The sequence below is a fragment of the Malaclemys terrapin genome, chromosome 16 (assembly GCF_027887155.1).
Source record: "Malaclemys terrapin pileata isolate rMalTer1 chromosome 16, rMalTer1.hap1, whole genome shotgun sequence".
NCBI classification, from domain to species: Eukaryota; Metazoa; Chordata; order Testudines; family Emydidae; genus Malaclemys; species Malaclemys terrapin.
The window spans coordinates 18,106,450-18,124,848 of record NC_071520.1 but is presented as its reverse complement, the minus strand read 5'-3'; the positions used below and the strand labels follow the sequence as shown (position 1 = coordinate 18,124,848).

General features: G+C 39.1%; 1 protein-coding gene across 10 annotated transcripts in view; it reads left to right on the top strand.

Moving 5' to 3' along the window:
- FBRSL1 (fibrosin like 1) overlaps positions 1-18,399 on the top strand; it is a 724,351-nt gene that overhangs the window by 587,107 nt on the left and 118,845 nt on the right. For 8 of the 10 annotated variants that reach the window (XM_054006760.1, XM_054006757.1, XM_054006764.1 and 5 more), the window contains one exon: positions 16,712-16,765. The exons of the other annotated variants lie outside the window; for them this stretch is intronic. In XM_054006760.1, the coding sequence (XP_053862735.1) occupies positions 16,712-16,765 (54 nt within the window). The remainder of the gene's footprint in view (positions 1-16,711; positions 16,766-18,399) is intronic. 10 annotated transcript variants of the gene reach the window in all.

The window sequence follows — 18,399 nt, the reverse complement described above, 5'->3', positions numbered from 1 at the left end:
ATAGTATGGTATACCACAAAATAGGAGTTGGGAAAATACAACATTGCTGGATCATCATATATCTGACATGATGAAGTTGCTTTGCTCCAATAGTTTATGAAAAATAGTAAGTATGGTACACTGGGAACCAAAAGACTTTCTTTGTTAAATTAACCACAATTGCAACCACAAATTATGGCTTCACAAACTGTAGATTTCAGCTCAGACTTTTTGTAAATAGTCTGTATTTTGTATTTTAACAAAAACATCCTTAAAAGGAATGCAGATATATTACGATGCCAAAATAGCACTTTCAAAATTACCAGCCCATTCAGACCCTTTTAGTACACGCTCACAATATTGGTTTAAAGTGGAAATTTGTAGAAATCACAGGATCTTAACCCTCACACTTTCTATACAGTTAGATAAAATACTTTTTTGAGGTATACATATTAAAAAGAAAGTCAGTTTCCATTTGTTGTATACATTTTTAGTTTTGTTTAGAGAAAATATTAGTCACAACCAGCAGGTTCTGCAAAATGAAACGTGCATAAAGTAATTCCTTAGCAAATTCACAACCAACATTATTGGGTGCAAGTAGGTAAATCTGTCCTAAAGACTTTCCTCCAAATTAAAAGATTGCCTTTGATGTTTCAGTTTTAAAATACCTTACAGATCATTAGCATGCTCAGCTTGATTTTGAAATATGTCATTTTGGCAACAAAGAACTGAGGAGGGGCTTCTGTTAATATCTTGGCTTTTGCAGTACATATTTCCTTATGCCAAACCCGAATGCAAAAGGCAATTTTTGATGTTTAAAGTTGTATATGTTACTTATGCAACGCATAAAGATACCCATGCTCTATAGTTTAAGATGAAGAGGCTGTAGAACCAATTACGCAATCCAGCAGAAACACTCCTACAGAGCCTATACATAGTCCTTTATCTTTCTTGTGCTATGCCATACTGTGTTTTAATATCTTGTCACATCTGATATTTTTGTACCCAAGCTCCCCGTACACATTGTTGTTTAATAGAATAGAATAGCATGGGATATTACACACCACCTCACCTCTTATGTATAATAACACCAGTAACTAATCTGTTGCTTAGTCACTCCCAGGTGTACAACCAGAATGTTGTGTGTTCAGTCTAATAGAATCTCTTAGATATTCTCACATTCTACATTTTCTCTTTGTTATAACAGTGATGAGAAGGAGGACAATAATCTGGTCAAGGGACATCTCTTCCAGAATGTTTTGTACTAATTGCAAAAAGTGCAGTTTAGGGTTTGATATTTTAGAATGACTGATCATTATTAAACATTCACATATGTTTGTGTTGATTATCGGGGGGGTGGGGGGGGGGAAATGATTATGTTCTTGGAAGGCCCAATAAGCCATTAATTCCATTGTCATTGTTAGAGGGAAGTTGGGGTTTTCTTTTGTTTTTGCATGTGTACTTATCTTGCTAAAATTTTAACAAAATAAGACGAAGTTGGGGCATTTTCCCTTCAATCATGATTAATGTGTTAATAATGGCCTTTCTTGACATTCCAGGGTTTTTTTAACTGTTGCTTTATACAGTGTGACCAAGAAAAAATAAAAAGGGACCATCCAGCTCACTTTCACTTAGGCTCATCCAATAACATAAAAATTAAAATGGCCTAATATACTCTAATTGTCCATTCCCAGGTTGGATGTTAAACAATTGTAGCTAGTGTTTTTCATGTCTAAAGACAAATCCCTTATCTCGAAGACTGTTCCCTTTTTGGCCACCATTAGCAGGTTGGGTGCAATGCAGGTTGCACAGTTGGGCAGGTCTAAGGGTAGCTGGAAACACAGTAGGCATGTGACTGCTTGCGAGAGTGTGAGCTAGTATGGAAATGATAAATATTGCAGGGGCTGACTTATTCAGGTGACCATGAATAGCAGGTGGTCATAAATACAGGTTTCATTGCACTGCATATGATATGCTGAAATGTTAGATACAACATCTAGTTCTGCCTCCATTATTCCAAGATAACAGAATTTACCCTTGGGACTTTCACTCTAGTATCTGGCGGTATGTACAGATGAAGATTTTTTTCTATCATAATTAACTGCAAATAATCTAAATATATTTCAGATACATTTCTTCATATCATTTGGAATCTTTTCATCTGCAGAGATATAAGTTCATGAGGAATTACAAGGACATTTAGAGAATGACAAGGATATCTATTCCTATCCTGGCTAGTTTATAATAACAAAAATTGTGAGTGGAAAGGCTAAAGAAATATAGTCTTAAAAACAAATGTGTTGTAATTGTTTTGTTGGGAGTTAGAGGGAACACTCTTTCATCTTGAGACTTAGCTACCCCAGGCAAGAGCAATCAAACTGGAGGTACCACCTCCCGTATCCTTGTTCTCTTTAATTGGAGCCATAGCTTTGGATGCCCTGAGGCTGAGTGCCTGCTTATGAAGGTTTTAAAGCGCAGTGGGGAAAAAATCTTTTGTTTAGACAGTTTCAGGTCCTCCCCCCATTTCCCATTTGGCAACTGAGTGTTCTATGTTGAAATTAAGCTGCCTGGCTGCTATACATTTTGAATGTAGTATGATACTCTAATGCTAAAATGGATTTGCTACATGTATATTTTTAAGCCTAAGAAAGCAACTACACAAAACCAGAAAACACTAGGCCTGGGAGCTGAGGTTGCACGCTCAGGAACTCAGGGCCATGGTATGCCTTGTAGTAGCAGCACTGATAACTTCAGGTATTTATATAGCATTCCGGAACTCCAATGACTTTTTTTTGCTCTACCAGAGTACAAATTTTTTAAAATAAAATAATTAGTGCATATTTTAACAAGTTAACTGCACATCTATGTGTCACTTCATTTATATTTTTAGGCTCTGATGAGAATGCATAGCACAGTTACAAGCTTAGAGACAGATTCTGTAAAAGATCCAATAAAACCTCACTCTCGCTTCAGCACAGCAGAAGCTCATGTGAGGGGCTCACACAGTGCAGAAGGTAGACAGAGGTTGGTTTGTTGCTGCTGCTGTTGTTTTAAATTGAACCTGGCCCTTCCTGAGTGTTTTCCTACCCCTCCCCTGCCAATGACTGTAAAACAGAAAGATGTAAAGTCCTGATTTCCTCATGATATGGCGTCTTTATGTAACACTGTGGTTAAGTGCTTTCTCTTTCTATAGTCAGTACTCTGAATGTCAACCCCTGGAAGCTTTTAGCCCCAAAATACAGGCTGCATGCTATCTTTAAAGGAACTATTTTAGTGTGATAGAGTCTTTTCTATGGAAAATGTTTTCTATTTAGGACGAGTGTCATTTTTAGAATTGAGGGCTCAGATTCAGCAGTCTTGATGCAGGCCGTGCTGTTGTAGGCTGAAGCCCGTGTCAGATCAATCTGAGTAAAAATGATCGTCATAGCCATCTAATATCTAGCTGATCATGTATACCCGCTCCTCGATATCATATATGAGCACCTTGGAAATTATAACAGGCATGGTATGAAGTCCCTCATGTGGTCTAGTTAGTCTGATACTTTGCTACTATAAGTAAAAGGTATTCCTGGAAGGGCAATGTTGTATGAAGAAAACAAACAACAGTACATGTCTTCATCTCAGCTCAGTTTTCACACTGCACCTCCAACCTGATGCCTGACCACCCTGCTTTGAGGTGGAAGGTTAAGCAAATACCACCCAATTTTATCATCTGGATTTGTACATTAGGGGCTGATCTGAGAATGCTAAATAAATCTCTGGGGTTGCAACCTGTATGCACCACTTATCCTTCAATCCCCCTTTCTTTGTGGAAAAGTGATATGTGGATTCTACTGCCTTCTGCTTCTACTTCACATTCCTACCTTCTCATTTTAAACCAGTTTTCTCTCTCATTTTTTCCTCTCGGCAGTCAGGAGACTACAAAGGGAAAATCTGCAGATCCTTCACAGTGGATCTTTCCCTATTTTGCCCGTTACTACACACCTCCTCCTGCCCCCTCCCCAATTTTTAGGAGGGGCCTTAAAACTCACCAGCTTTTCTGATGATGATGAGGTTGCCTCATGGTCTCCAGAATTTGCACTTGTACTGTACTGGTATAGTTGATATAAGGAAATACCTTTAATGCTGCAAATACCAAGGCAGTCTAACTGCATATCGTTATTTAGCTGTTTTAAGGCAACTGACGAGTTTTAGAGGCACCACTGTTTGTGTATTGATTTCACTCAGAAATTTGTAATAGCTGTAGAGATTTTATCTAAATCTACATTTTTATATACATCCTTTTTGGTAGTGCAATTTTCAGTGCTCTTGACCTGAGTTATTAGAATTAAACTTTTGTTCTTCATACTTAATTACTTCCCTACCATTCAGACACATACCCCGTTTTATCACAAGTTGGGTGTATGGGATGATAGTGTGATATGTACTTGGGACCAGATCCATGTGTTTTTATGTATGCATAATTCCCATTAAAGTCAGTAGGCATTGGTGTGCACAGGGACAACAGGATCATCAGATTCCTTACTGATGATTTATATTTAAAAATTCAGAAATAAGTCTTTTCCCCTGTATTTTCCCTTAAGAAATATAAGTAAGGAGGAAGAGCTTTTTGATATTTATTTACAATGTTCTCACATCTGGATGTCATTTGTGACATCAAGTTTCTTCCTTTTTCTATCCCTGTGTCTTCCTGTAAAATTAACTTGGAATTTGTAAGTTCATGCAGGTTTAATGTGTAGTAGTAGGCCAATCTATTTAGCAGGCCTGTAGCAGGGCAATAAAGAGGTACCTCAGGTCATGCTGTGCACTCTTGTAAATGTATCCCAAATTAACCCTGATTGGCATCCAGTTCTCTTGCTGAAAAGATACAGATGTATATTCTCTCCAACATCTGCTCTTTCATGAGAAACTGTACCATAAATTCAGGAACCCTAGTGACCTAGGGTCGGGGTAAGGGGTTGAGACGCTTTTACTGCCCCGCAGCACAAGCAGCAGAATTTGAGAACCTGTCTGTGATTATTACCTGCAGTGGAGCCAGGTTGCACAAGAAAACCACAGATTCAATATCAGGATGTTGGTCCAGGGCCATATTCTGCCATCTATTTTTATGCAAATCTCCCTTTGACTTCAATGAGTGCTCTGCATGTGGGTGTTCTGTGTGTGGAACAGTATCAAGATATGGCCTGAAGTGTATATTCTTTCTGTGGTTCCATCTTATCAGCCAGGTTTGAAAATCCTTGTCCAACAGGTTTCTTTGCAGCTTATGTTAGTTAGCTCATCTGCATCTGATGCTTTTAAAAATTAACCCCAGCATAGCAGAGAGTCTTTACTTAAGAAGGGGGAAGGAGACAAGCCAACCTAGCTAAGAATCACAAGAAATAATGAAACTTCATGCATCTAGGGTCCCATAATCTGTATGCGCAATCCTTTGTTCCATTTGGTTTAATAATAATAATAATGATCTGTGAATTTCTAAATGTCAATAGAAATCCCTGGAAATGTTGCATCTTATTGTATCTACAATCATACATAATGATGTAATAATATAATAGTCACAATAATTATACACAGAAATATAATATACTAATACTTATAAAATGCGCACACCTAATGATGTAATAGTATACCAGTAATTTACATATATTTACTACATTTGAACCAGAAGGCTCTCAGAGCACTCCACTATTCACATTATATGTAAAGAACACTTCCTCCAGCACTGAAATGCAGCCAGTTCTAGGGTGGAACACAGCTATTCCTTTAATGTGCATAACAATAGTTTTAGGGTAGAAGTATAAAATAGTCTGGTATTCCAAGAGTGTTCTCTATAAAGCATTAGACAGATACCATTCCTGCCTCAAGGCACTCTCAGTGTAATCCACAGAGTGAAACTGCAGGATGAATTTAGGTGTGAGTACATAATTACACAAGACAGAATTTGGCAGATACTGGAGATAACATCTCTATTAGTTATTAATCATGTTTATTATGGTAGGGACAAACCAAGATCTGGCCCTATTGTGCTAGCCATTGTACAAACAGGGAGGAGTAAATGTCCCTGCCCTGAAGATCTTATAATGAAGTAGGACAGGTGAAGGGTAGGGGAAAGGGTTATAATACACCCCTTTATAATATATAATAATGACTGTCATCTTTTTTTGAGTACGATATCTATCTAGTTACTTATAACTTCCATGGTCTGAACCTCAGAGATCTGAAACCCCTTCATATATACTCTCTTCCAAAATGGGGTTACATCCCCCAATGGCTGTTAGTTATGTCACACTTTCCACTGAGAAAGGGTTAATAAATGTTTAATAGATGTTGCAGACATGAATAGTAAGTGTTACCGGCAGTTATAAGCATTGCTGTTGGTTATAAGCAACCTGCCTATCAGACTCTTAACAGTTGAGTAACCGTTTATTAAAATATATCAATCATGCAATGATTATATATTTAATATCCCGATTACCATTCATTTATCAACGGAACCTTCATTTCAAGGGGACCATAAGTCCTTAGAAATCCCCTTGATTTTTTATTTTTTATTTCCCCTCTCTCCTCTTGATCCGAATTTATCCAGTGTCCCCCGGTGCCATTTGGGCAATCGAGGTTGCAAAACGCTTTCCCCTTCCAGCTCTGCGGAGGACAACCCCCCCTGCTCTCCTGGGGAGGGGGCTGGGGGAGAAGGGGAGGACGAAGCGGCTGCGAGTGGGGGGGAAGGTTTCTATGCACAGCCCGCCTCGCAGGAGGGCGGCTGAGTGCCCCAGCCGGCGCTGGGAAGGCGAGATCTGTCTCTCGTGCCTGGATTAGTCTAGCCTGGCTCCTGCTGCGCTGCGCTGCCACCACAGCGAGTGCTGCCACCGAGCCGCTCGCAGTTGCCTCCGGAGCGGCGTCGCCGAAGCAGCGCTCGCCGGAGGAGAAGCCAGCGCGGGTTCTGCTTGCCCGGGCGCCGCCGCCTCCGCCAGGGGGCTGCTGCCGCTGCTTGTCCGGGGTCCCTGGCCCTTCCATGCGTGGGAAGAATGGCTCCCAGGACCTGACGGCCAGCAAGAAGGAGCGGAAGAAATCTCCAGCCGCGGGGAGTCCCTAGATGCGCGGGGGGCGCCCGGGTTCTTCTCTCCTCGCCCCCCCGCTCCTTCGCCGCCTGCTGATGCCGATCGGAACCGGGCTGGTTTTGCAATGAGCGCCGCTGTCTGGGTCAGGACCATGTGCCCGCTTCGGCTCCTGAGCTGAGTTTCTGGATACAAGCGAGGGGTGGGGGGGGAGGGAAATCAAACAACCCCCCCAACAGTCGGGGAAGGGGGGGGCACAAACTTTGAGTTTAAAAAAAAATCTCCGATTTTTTGCGGGGGGCGGGGGACGACGACGGGACAGGAAATAAATAATAAAAAAGCGGCTTTGCCCCCTTTCCTTTTGCACCCCCGCGCACGGAATCCCTGCTTGGCACCGAAGCGCTCCGCTCCCGGGGCCAGGATTGCAGCGAGGACAGGGAAGACGCGGCGGCTGCAGAGAGCGGAGGCTGTGCGGGGGAGACGGGATCCTAGGGCATCTCCCTCTTTTTTTTTTTATGCTTCTTTGTGCAAACAGAGCAAGGCTCGCCTCCCCCCTGTAGCACCGGCCGGAGCGGATCAGCGCATTTTGTCTATGGATTAAGACTGATCTGGATTCCCGCCCGAACACCCCTGGGGTGTGTGTTTACACACACATGTGTGTATGTGTATATACATATATCTATTCCTTTTTCGCATTGTGGATTATCGCTTCTTCCTGAAGTTGCCCAACTGTGCTTGTGATTGTATTGTAGCGGCTCTCGGGCAGCGTTGCAGCTGGGGTAAGTAAAAGCACATTTTGGGGGGGAAGGTTGGGGAAGATGCATTGTCCCCCTCCCCACCCCTTTGCCCCTACCCCAGTCTTCGCTCTAGGGCCAGTTCAGAGCATGTAGGCGTCATGCATTGTTTCGTTTTTGCACCCTTGTCTGGGAGGGTGAGTAGGGTTAGAAATATTTTTCCCCTTGCCCCAGGAGATGATGAGTTAAGTGGCTTTGCGGTCAGACAGGAGAAGGAAATCGCCCTGTTTTCCGCCTGGTGCATGGTGGTTGGTTGTGTGTGTGTGTGTGTGTGTGTTGTTTTGTCTCTTTCAGTGAAATCGACGAGGTTGTTTAATTTTCTGAATCTTATCACAGGTTTTGTCCTTCTCATTATGTCCTACTGTTTTCCATGGGGTTTCTTTTTCTTTTCTTTGAGTGAATTTTCCAGATGCATCCGTTGTAAAAGCACAAATAATGAGAAACTGCGTCCGGCTGCTTTGAAACAAACAGACAAAAACAAAAAATCCTCAATGCAGATTTATGGAGGGCTATTTTTTTTTAATGTTTAAACCAGATTTAGCATGGAAGAGCCTTCTGAGATGTGCTGGGAAGTGAATAGCTTTTTCATAGGCAGCCTGTTTTTCAATCTGTTTTGCACGCTCCTTCTGTGCAAACCACATATTCCCCCTCAGTTTAAGAAGGGGGAAATAATAAATAGTGAATTGTTGCCTTCATCAGCAAACACAGGGCTGTATTTCCAGACCAGGGCTGCCGGAATCAGGGATCTGGGAATGATACAACATCTGAAACTTTGCCTTCACAGAAGGGACAGGGGAGGAGATTTCTCTTGCAGATGTAGTGATTGTGTACAAGAAGGAAAGGGGTGCATGTGTTTCACTGCCTAGTTTCCCTGTCTGCAGAAGGATGTACAACAGGGAAAGGAAGGTAAATGTTGAGGGTTCCACACATAGCCCATGTAAAACAGGAATGGTTAAAACAACACATAAGTAGAGAACCATATTAAATCCAAGCAATAAAGTAATATTAGCAGAGCCCCAAGGCACACACCTTCTTGTAATTTACAAGGGATCTTCAACATCTCAAAGGAAGGCGTGCATAATGACTGAGAAACTTCTTAGAATCAACAATTCCAAGCATAACTAACCAGGGAAACTGAACCTATTAAAGTGTCATATAAACGCCCTCATATGCAAGTAAGGAAGGAATGAAAGTAGTAACATGATCTCAAAATGACCTCCTATTTATTCCACCCACCCAAACCAAATCTGTTCATACATATGTAGAACACTTCAGTACAATATCCACAGCTTCTCTCTTTTGGGTATTTTCTTGGCAGTTTTGTCCTTGTCCCAGAATACTATGTAGCAGATATATTTGTCCAAGAATACTGTTAATTAATTATAACAAAAATAAAGTTAAACTTCTGTTAGAAATTTTAACTGTATAAAGTAGCCGATAGTTAACTCATTCAGTGCAGTTAAAATTCCTTCGTCACAAAGGATAAGAAGTTAAAAATGGTCTTTAAGAATCTGTCCATTTTAACATGGTGTCATTTGGCTGAACAAACACCCCAACAGCATTCGAAAGCCTAATGAATTGTGTTGGCAAAATTGAAATACAGGGTTTGAGTTGACTGCTTGGATGGATGTTATTGTCAGTGTGTCTACTTTTACCCACCATCTACTTAATAGGAAAGAAATATTTAATCCAATTAAAAATTCAGGATTGAATCTTTAAAAATTATCAATTTTTTAGGGATGAAATCAGTGGGTAATCAAAGATTACCAGTCTTGAAAAAGGAATTTGGAAAAAAGGGTATTTGAATTCATTTTTAAACTCTGAACTAATGGCAAAATCTTACAGAAGAGTTGTGTATGTATATCATCAGGCTGATAAATAATTAGCCTCTATACATGTCCTTATTTCCTGAAAGATTATAGTATCAGAGATCCTTTTGACTTCATCGTGTAGAACAAATATGTCTAGATATCTAAGTTACTTACTGTTCTTAATGATTGCTTTGGGTCCTGGAGATTGTCTAACACAAGACTCCTCAGCTGGTCTACCCTCCACAATACCTGCTGGATTTATTTGCTTCATTATCCACCCCTGAAAGTAAGTCTAGCTCAACTGGAAAAGACTGTTAAGGTATTACATGGAAACAGAACCTTCCTGTTCTTATTCCTAAGGAGTTAAATCTCTGGTCATCCCTGATCAGAGTTTACTTCAGTGGTTTATGTATATGTATAAATCCGATTTTCCCCACATGCAGACTTGCAAGGAAGGGAAGCTTGATTTCAACACACAGCATTAACTTCTTATAAATGATACACTTTTTCATGTTCTTTTGAAGAATGTCCTGCATTAACATCGGTTCTCTAAAACAGCTGCCCCATTATTTCTAAAAAATGTTATTTTAAAGGTGGATTACATTAAGTGAAATTGTAAGACTTATTTTTGCAAGGGACGCTGAGTCTATTTTTGTAAATGAACAGCAGTGAATGAAATGAGCAAAATATATTCCCATGTTATTCTATCAGCTGGCGTTGCATAAAGAGAGACAATCCATTAGAACTGGTAGTACATGTTTGCCCAACATAATAGCAGCAAGACAAATAAGTCCAGTACCCTAATGTAGGAAAGGTGTCAGTGTATACTTTAGAAGTCTGTTGCTAACCTATAGGTATTTAATATGAATTGGTATTTGCTGACCTTGAATTTGTACATAGGTTGAATATGAGGTGAAGTACTGAACTTTGGTAAAGAATGGAAATATTAGATTATTTCCTAACCAAAAGAACTGCAGGAGATTTAGTGGAGTATATGTTGACAAAAATTACACTTGAAGGAATTAATTCCTTAGTGAGCTAACATTTGCTGTATAATACATTGCGAAAGCATAGGTGTATACTTCGTTTTATACCTTAAATAGGCTTGCTTTTCAGCATCCTCGCATTGAATGACCCATAATACAATCTGGATATGAGGCAGAAATTGGTCACACTCTCTCTCACAGATTTTAAGTAGTCACAGAAGATTCTTTCAAAGTTAAATTACTTGTATAATCAGAATAGAATACACATCCTGGTTAACTTCAATGACTGTGTGAAATTACAAAATGACTTGAAGTCAGTCTGACATGCTGTTTACCAGAATGTGTTCTCTCTCACCAAATAGCATTGGTCAACAGATATTACTGGTAAATTAGGGAAAACACTTTGGTATCACAAATAGAAGAATATTTTATTGTTTCTTGCAATCTTTTGTGATGCTGAGTATGGGATGGAAACAGTGAACCAGGTAGGGAAACGTATGGATTTACCAGAAATTGTTTCCTAGGCTGATCAATTACCAGGAGATGTAATGAGAAATATAATCCTTAGGGAGAGGAAGGAGAAATTGCCATTACATAGTATCCCTTGGGAGAATTTGTACATCACATAATGAAGTTGCTATGGAGCATATTCCTGAAATGCCTGTGCATAATAATTTACACTTCAGACTTCTGTAAACAGGACACAATACTGTAAAAAATTGGCAGAGATAGTAAAATTGGCATATTACTTTGTGATTTTTTGGGGGGGGTATCTCTCTTTTTAGTAATTACATTTACAGAGGTTTGGTAACTTACTAAGAAATTAAAAGTTTCAAAAAATATGAAACGACAGTCATTAATTTTGTGTGACATATTTAATGCCAAAGATTAAACATTAAAAGGTTCTACTTCTATTACAGCCCTCATTAAGTTATTTCTGTTTATGTGAGTTAGATCGATCTGAATGAAAAGATAATCTCTAACCTTAGTAATGTAAACTCAAATGGTTTTACCCATATAGGGACAAAATTTTAATACATCTTTAAATCAAACATATGTATGCATAATCTTGTTTGATTTAATACGCCTAGTTAGCTGGATGTGTGTTTTCAGACTCCTAGTAGTCAGGACCTCCAAAGACTTGAATTTCACCCATGGAATAAAATAATTGTTAAAATAATTAAATATTTTTAAAGTTTCACTGCCAATTGCTTTAACAGGGAAATTATTCATTTCTACCTTTCCCCATTCTCACCAGTTCAAGATGTTTATATTCAGATTCTAAATAGAGCTTTTAACTCTTGGAACCTGAAAATCTAGACTATCATAATGTTATATATGCTATTACATGTGGATTTAAAGTTTTTTAAATCTGCAGATCAACAGAATGAAGAATCAGAAGAACTCTATAGCTAATAACAAAGAGTCTGGTGGCACCTTAAAGACTAACAGATTTATTTGGGCATAAGCTTTCGTGAGTAAAAACCTCACTTCTTCGGATGCAATAATGATATAATGCCTGCATCTGTAGCTTTCATTCTATGCATCCGAAGAAGTGAGGTTTTTACTCACGAAAGCTTATGCCCAAATAAATCTGTTAGTCTTTAAGGTGCCACCAGACTCTTTGTTGTTTTTGTAGATACAGACTAACACGGCTACCCCCTGATACTCTATAGCTAATGGGGAAGTCCTTTCATTTGAGTGTTAATTTAACATCTCTACTCATACTGGCAATTCCAATAGGTTTTTAAATAGCTTGTTTTTTAAAAAAAGTAACAGGTATTTTTCCTGCAGATAAAAACACATTAAAGTGTTATTTTTATTTCAAAAACAACCACCAATGTTACCTTGCTAATTCTAAGCAGTGAAGGCAGTATAGTGACCCCTAGTGGTGATTTTGGTCATTATGTGATTTGTGTAGTTAAACAATTTTTACTAGAAATAAAGTCACAGTTGTCTTATTTCAAGTCCAGACCCTGCTTACAACACTTTATTGATAATGTTTTTTCATATTTTGTATGCCACCTTGTGGTTATTAAAGTACAGTACAATATTTCATTCAGGCATGACTCCCAGTTTCAAGGAGCTGATAACTTTACTATACTATGATAGTTTTATTTTGTGTTTCTTTAAAGTGCCAACAGTCTGTTCAGAACTACCTATCATGTCCTAAGTTAGGTGATTCAAACTTAAATTAGTGCGGTTATGCTTGTTGTATCAATACATTCTTTTCCAAGCTGGGACAGGATTTGGTTTTTCTGAAAAGATGCAAATTAGTGCCAGGCTTCAACATTGAGAGGTTACACGAAGGACTTACTGCAGTTTCTGAAGCCTGTAGGAAAGGTCAAGAAGTACACCACCACCATCAGAGAGGTTCGAAATCTTAGTGTTATCAGCTGGAGAAGGAACTTGACAATGCTTAGGAATGGTAATCAGAACCACAGTCATGTGTCACCAACGTGGAGAAGTCAAAAGATTACATTATAATGTTTCTTGATGGTTGTAAAAAGGTGCTGTTTGTTTGTTTGTTTCCTTATTTAAATATGAGTATTTTTATTAGGGCATAAATTGCAATACAAAGAAAGTAAGCTAAAAAAACCCCCCTGTTCTGCTTTTAAGGCTGCTTTGAAAAGGCTAAAGCTTAATACAACATTTGGTCTTTTAAAAATAAAGCCTGCTTTTGTGCACATGCAAAGTGAGTTGAAGTGATGGAGTTTACTGTAACTCCATCATTTCAAGAAAACTGAGATTTTTACATTGAAGTCAAAGATGTTCCTGTCTAGCTTGTAAAGTGAAGATTTTTAAAAAAATGTTTACGTTTAAAAGCACACAGTTTAGTTTGTGTTTTTGTGTAAAGCGTGTTACAAAGGATCATTTATGCATTATTGAAAATGTGGCTGGCAAACCTTTACCAGCCTCATCTCATCATTGACTTAGATTGTAGTTCCAAGTAGCTACAAGAATTTTTATCTTGTATTAAGTGGTGTGGGAGAAAGGATGGTTATTTGCAGCCAAAGGCTGGTAATTTCATAGTGCTTCTGTGGGGAAAATTAAATCTCTACTTGGACTACACTCCTGCAGTGACTAGTTATGCTTGCTGTAATAGTTTTCTAGCACTTGATACACAACGCCCTCCTGCCCAGAAGACACGTTATGTACAAATCATTATTCTTCCCTAAGTAATCAACAACAGAATAAAGACTGTGCCATTAAGTCACCTACAAGTGGATCCTCACTCCAAAGCTCTAGGTAATAAAGCTGTAATGTAGTTTGTCTGCGGAATAGTTGGAAATCTTTCTCAAATACCTCTTTAACACCTGCCTCCTATCCCACTATATGATTGGTTCCCTAGAAAAGTCTTCCATAGATGGTGCACTGTAATCCTTTTATGTTACTTCTTCAGTGCAGATTATGCAGCAAGAAATAATTAGGAGATTAATTTTCACCTGTCACTGCCAATAATAGATAACCTTGATGCTGTGACAGGGCTAGAAATTTGGGGAACGGGAAAGCATTTAACCCTGTAGTGATTTCCAGACGAAAAGTGGTTATCAGAATATGACCTCCCTGCTTGTTGGCATGAAAACTGAGAGATGTATTGGTCTTTCAGCTTTCTGGTCTCTTTATTGCCCTAGTTTTTGATGTGTTAAACTCTCTCTGTACTATTAATATGCCACATGTGCACAGTCTAATCAGACACAAGAAGGCTATGGAGACCTCTGTCGCCCAGTCTTTTTATTCAGATACAATTCTGTTGCTTTTTGTGATTTCAATTCCCAGTCTGATTGATACACGTAGCAGCTAGAGAAAGGAAGATACTAATGAAGATGGCTTCATTAGGCAGTGTGCAGTGTTGTCCTTGCCACTATCCACCAAATGCAGCTGAAGAAACGTCCCAGAAGTAATTGTGCATTTGGGGATTTTCAGAGAAGGAGAATTGAGGCTTTTCTAGTTCCTTTCAAAATTAATTGCCTGCTCTTTTCATGTGAGCTTAAAAATACATGCTAGACACTAAGGCAACAAAGGTAAATTTTAAAATAAATCCTCTCCCTCTCCTTTTTTTGTGTGCTCAAGTTTAAATCTACAATCTGTTGAAAATGTAATGGGAAACCAGCCTACAGAAAATGCCATTATTCATATCATCCCGAGCTCATTTATTTTATCTGCAATAGTAATGATAAGACAGCCTGCTTGGCAATGCTGATAAGCTAGGAAATATCTCAGAGCTATTTGTAAAAGTTAAAGCAGATCTTGGTACTGAGCGATAGGGAAACTGTGACGAGCCTTTTGGCAATATGCTGAGCTAGAAGCTAATAAAGATTTTAATGGGAAGACCTCATTAGGATTAGGGAGAAGATCTATTATCTCAGATTTACACAACATAAACATTGGGGCAACTTTAAATTTTTCCTTTTTGTTCATTAAATAGTATTGCTGAATGTGAAACCTTATAAATCCAGTCTGAATCTCTGTGTGTGCGCCAGGAGCCATTGCCAGCTGTTTGCTAAGCAAAGATACAAGGCCAGCTTTTGTGGAATTGCACTTGCAATACACACAAGGAATAGCAGAGCGTTATGTTTTTAAGGAGCTGTTCCAATTTTGTAGGGACAGAAATGTAATTGATGTTTGAGAATCATTGTCTAGGAGCGCAGCCCTCCTATTCCTTCTGCACGGTGAAGGTTGTCTTCATAAACAGATTTGCCCACTGCTGTCTTGTGTATCTACCGACAACTAGACTGAAATAGTAGGGATGAATGGGGTGTTAACGTCAAATCCTATGTATGCAATCATTTAATGACTACAGTTAAAACTATGCTAGTGGAGGTCCTGTCACCAATGCAGGGAGAGCCACATTAAGCGTAACCAGGTTGAGACAATTGACATGCTTAGATGGCCCCATTTGCACAGCAGAGCTGAGTTAAATCCCAGCTACAGCCTGATAATCATGTTACAGTCCTGCTCATGAGCAAGATTTAAACATGGAGCATTCACACTGTGAGGAATCCTGCTGTGCACCATGTCTGGACTCAACCTTGTTACTATCTATATTTAGTAACTAGGTGTCCAGTGCATACAGGCCTCAAAAAAACCTTAATTTACACAGGTTTTTTGGGTGTGTTTTACAACCTTGCTTTAAGGACTATCCAAACTATATTGTGGCTGAATTGGATTATAATATGGTTTAGATTGCTGGCGTGAATGCCAAACAATTTTATGTCCAGGTGGAAAAAGATATCGGGTTTTTTAACCCTACTTGAATCTGTTCACACTATGTCCAAGCGATGTTGGAACCTGGTTCTGCTATAAAGGAGTTTAAACCATGTTATTAAATATAGTCAAAATCCCCATGTATACAGGGGTTCTGTCACTTTGCATGCTGATATAGGAGCGCCTTTAGAACCTTGCTAATAATGATTATTTCAAAGATTGGTTGTTACTGCAGTTAATAACAGAGATTCCACCATTTTTTTTCATTGTGTGAGGCAGCTCTTAATAGAGAAGTGTCTCATGGACCATCTCCCCTCCCACTGATGATCAAATAACGTCTTTGGCAACTACAGCAATTGCTTATGGGGAAAAGTAATGTTAGGAAAATATGGTAATGTATTTTTAGTTTCTTTAATGTGACACAGTGGCTAGAAACCAAAAGGAGAGTCAGCACCCTGGGACCAGCCATCTTTCCACAAACTATAAGCAAGTGTTCTCCAGACCACTGTTTGAGAACCACTGATTTATTATGTTTGTGGGCCTTAAAGGGACACTCTGTACAAATTTTGTATGCCAGTGTTCCTTTGGTTGGGGAACCTACCCAGTATGGCATTTCCCTACCCCTCTTCTCTCCTTCAGTATTTCCATCCCCTAGCCCCTCACCAGCATGGAACCAGATGGGCAGAGTTGGAGGAACAGTGCCATGCACTTACTCCTAAGGACAAAGAAACTCGCCACCCTGGGTTGATGCGAAACAGCACTGCCTATTTAAACCACTAGGGCCATGCACAGATAATATACTGCTCCAGGAAGGTTGCCATTTAAACAAGGTTTCTACTATTTGTGTTTGATATGAATGAAACTTTTTGTTTTGTCTGTAGACCTCAACGGAACTGGAGCTGCCTCGTATCAGGAGTGGCTTGATAACAAGCAAGGTATGAGATCAAGTCTCTCCAACATGAGCACTTGGGACTGATTTAGCTTGGTTTCTCTCAGCTGAATTGGTCTTTTTCTCTGTCTTTTGCTCTTTCTTTCTGTCTGTCTCCAAGCCAGTGCTCTGTTGACAGTTCCATGGCAGCTAAAGGCTAACTTGTTAGCTCAGGGCCTTGTTACAGGCTTGTCACGTGCCCCAGGTCAGCCTTCCAAAACTCCAATTTCTCCGTCATTAACAAACGAAAATGGAATGCTGTAAAATGAAGTGGTGTCTGCACCCAATAATAGTTTTTACCAATTTAATTGTATGGTTAAGGGGAAAAATTTATGAAAGTAAACAGAAACGTTGAGTTAATAGAAGACACATGCTAGTGTACTTTAACACTAGGCTTTCTGTGATTTTTTTTGTCAGTTTCACTGACAGACTGATTCAAACTTGTCCAACCCACAGTCTTTTCCTGTGGCAATGTCATTATGAGCTGGATAAGTCTTGTGTGACTTAAGGGGGAAAAAAATCTCTTGTTCCTTCACTGTAGGCTTTGAAGAGATAATCTTGTCAGTAAAATTTGAAGATGGGAAAGTATATGGGGACTGGATTCAAAGCCAGGTTATTGCTTCTAATTCTATAGCTCGAGTATTGGGGGTCTTATGTCCCCCTAGGAGGTCTTCTCTAAAATCTGCAATTGCAAAAACTTGTCTGTTACAGTAGAGAGAGCTGTGTATTTAGTGCTGAAACCTGTATTAATGATCAGTCAGGAAAAATATGTTCCCTTCAGTCCAGAATTTCATTTATTATGAGCTATAGCAAGGAGATAAGGGGAAATAATTATCTTAACCTGGTTATAGTAACAGTGGCAGGGTTTCACCCTGCTGTTGACCCAGATCATGTGATAGCAGCCAAGACTATACTTTGCCGAAATTCTGATCCTCTTACATTACTGTCCAAAACAGAACATCCAGGAGCAAAAGAACCTCATGGGTTTCATTGTTTGTTTGGTTTAATTTTCTGATTGTGCCTCAACTAACGTTCCCATTTTCTGATGATAAATGGACTTTGCAAATCAAAGACAGAATGAAGTGCCTTTCCTGGCTGTGTGGTTTTTTTTAAGCCATTCTCCTCTCCAGTTACCTTTACACTAATCTTTCACTATTTTCTTTATCGATTGTAGTAAATACCTAATCATTGCTAAGCTTTCTTTTCAGCTGTGAGAGCCAGCAGGCTGGGCTAGAAGAATTATAATCAATGATGGTTTCTTGATTAAATTAAGACTGCAAAAAGGTTGGAGTCCTCTAAACCATTCTAGTTCATGGTGTTCTTTGTGGTAGGCAAATAGCTCATTCTCTGAAAGAAGATTTTGTCCTATTATGTTTGCTTGCTCAGTTGTTTTTTTCTTTTTGATGTTTTATGGAAAATAATTGAATTTTCCTATTTAAAAAAAAAAAAAAACTTCCACATTCAGTAAACATTTTTATAACCATCCTAATATGCCAGAAACCCATTTTTAAAAGGTCGTAGACTTTTTTTCTGTCTTTTCACCATTCTTGTTGGTTATCAAGATGGAGGGGTGTGTATATAATTAGCACAGCTGTCTAATATTCAAATGCCTAGATATTTATTATTATGTATTGGTCCGTG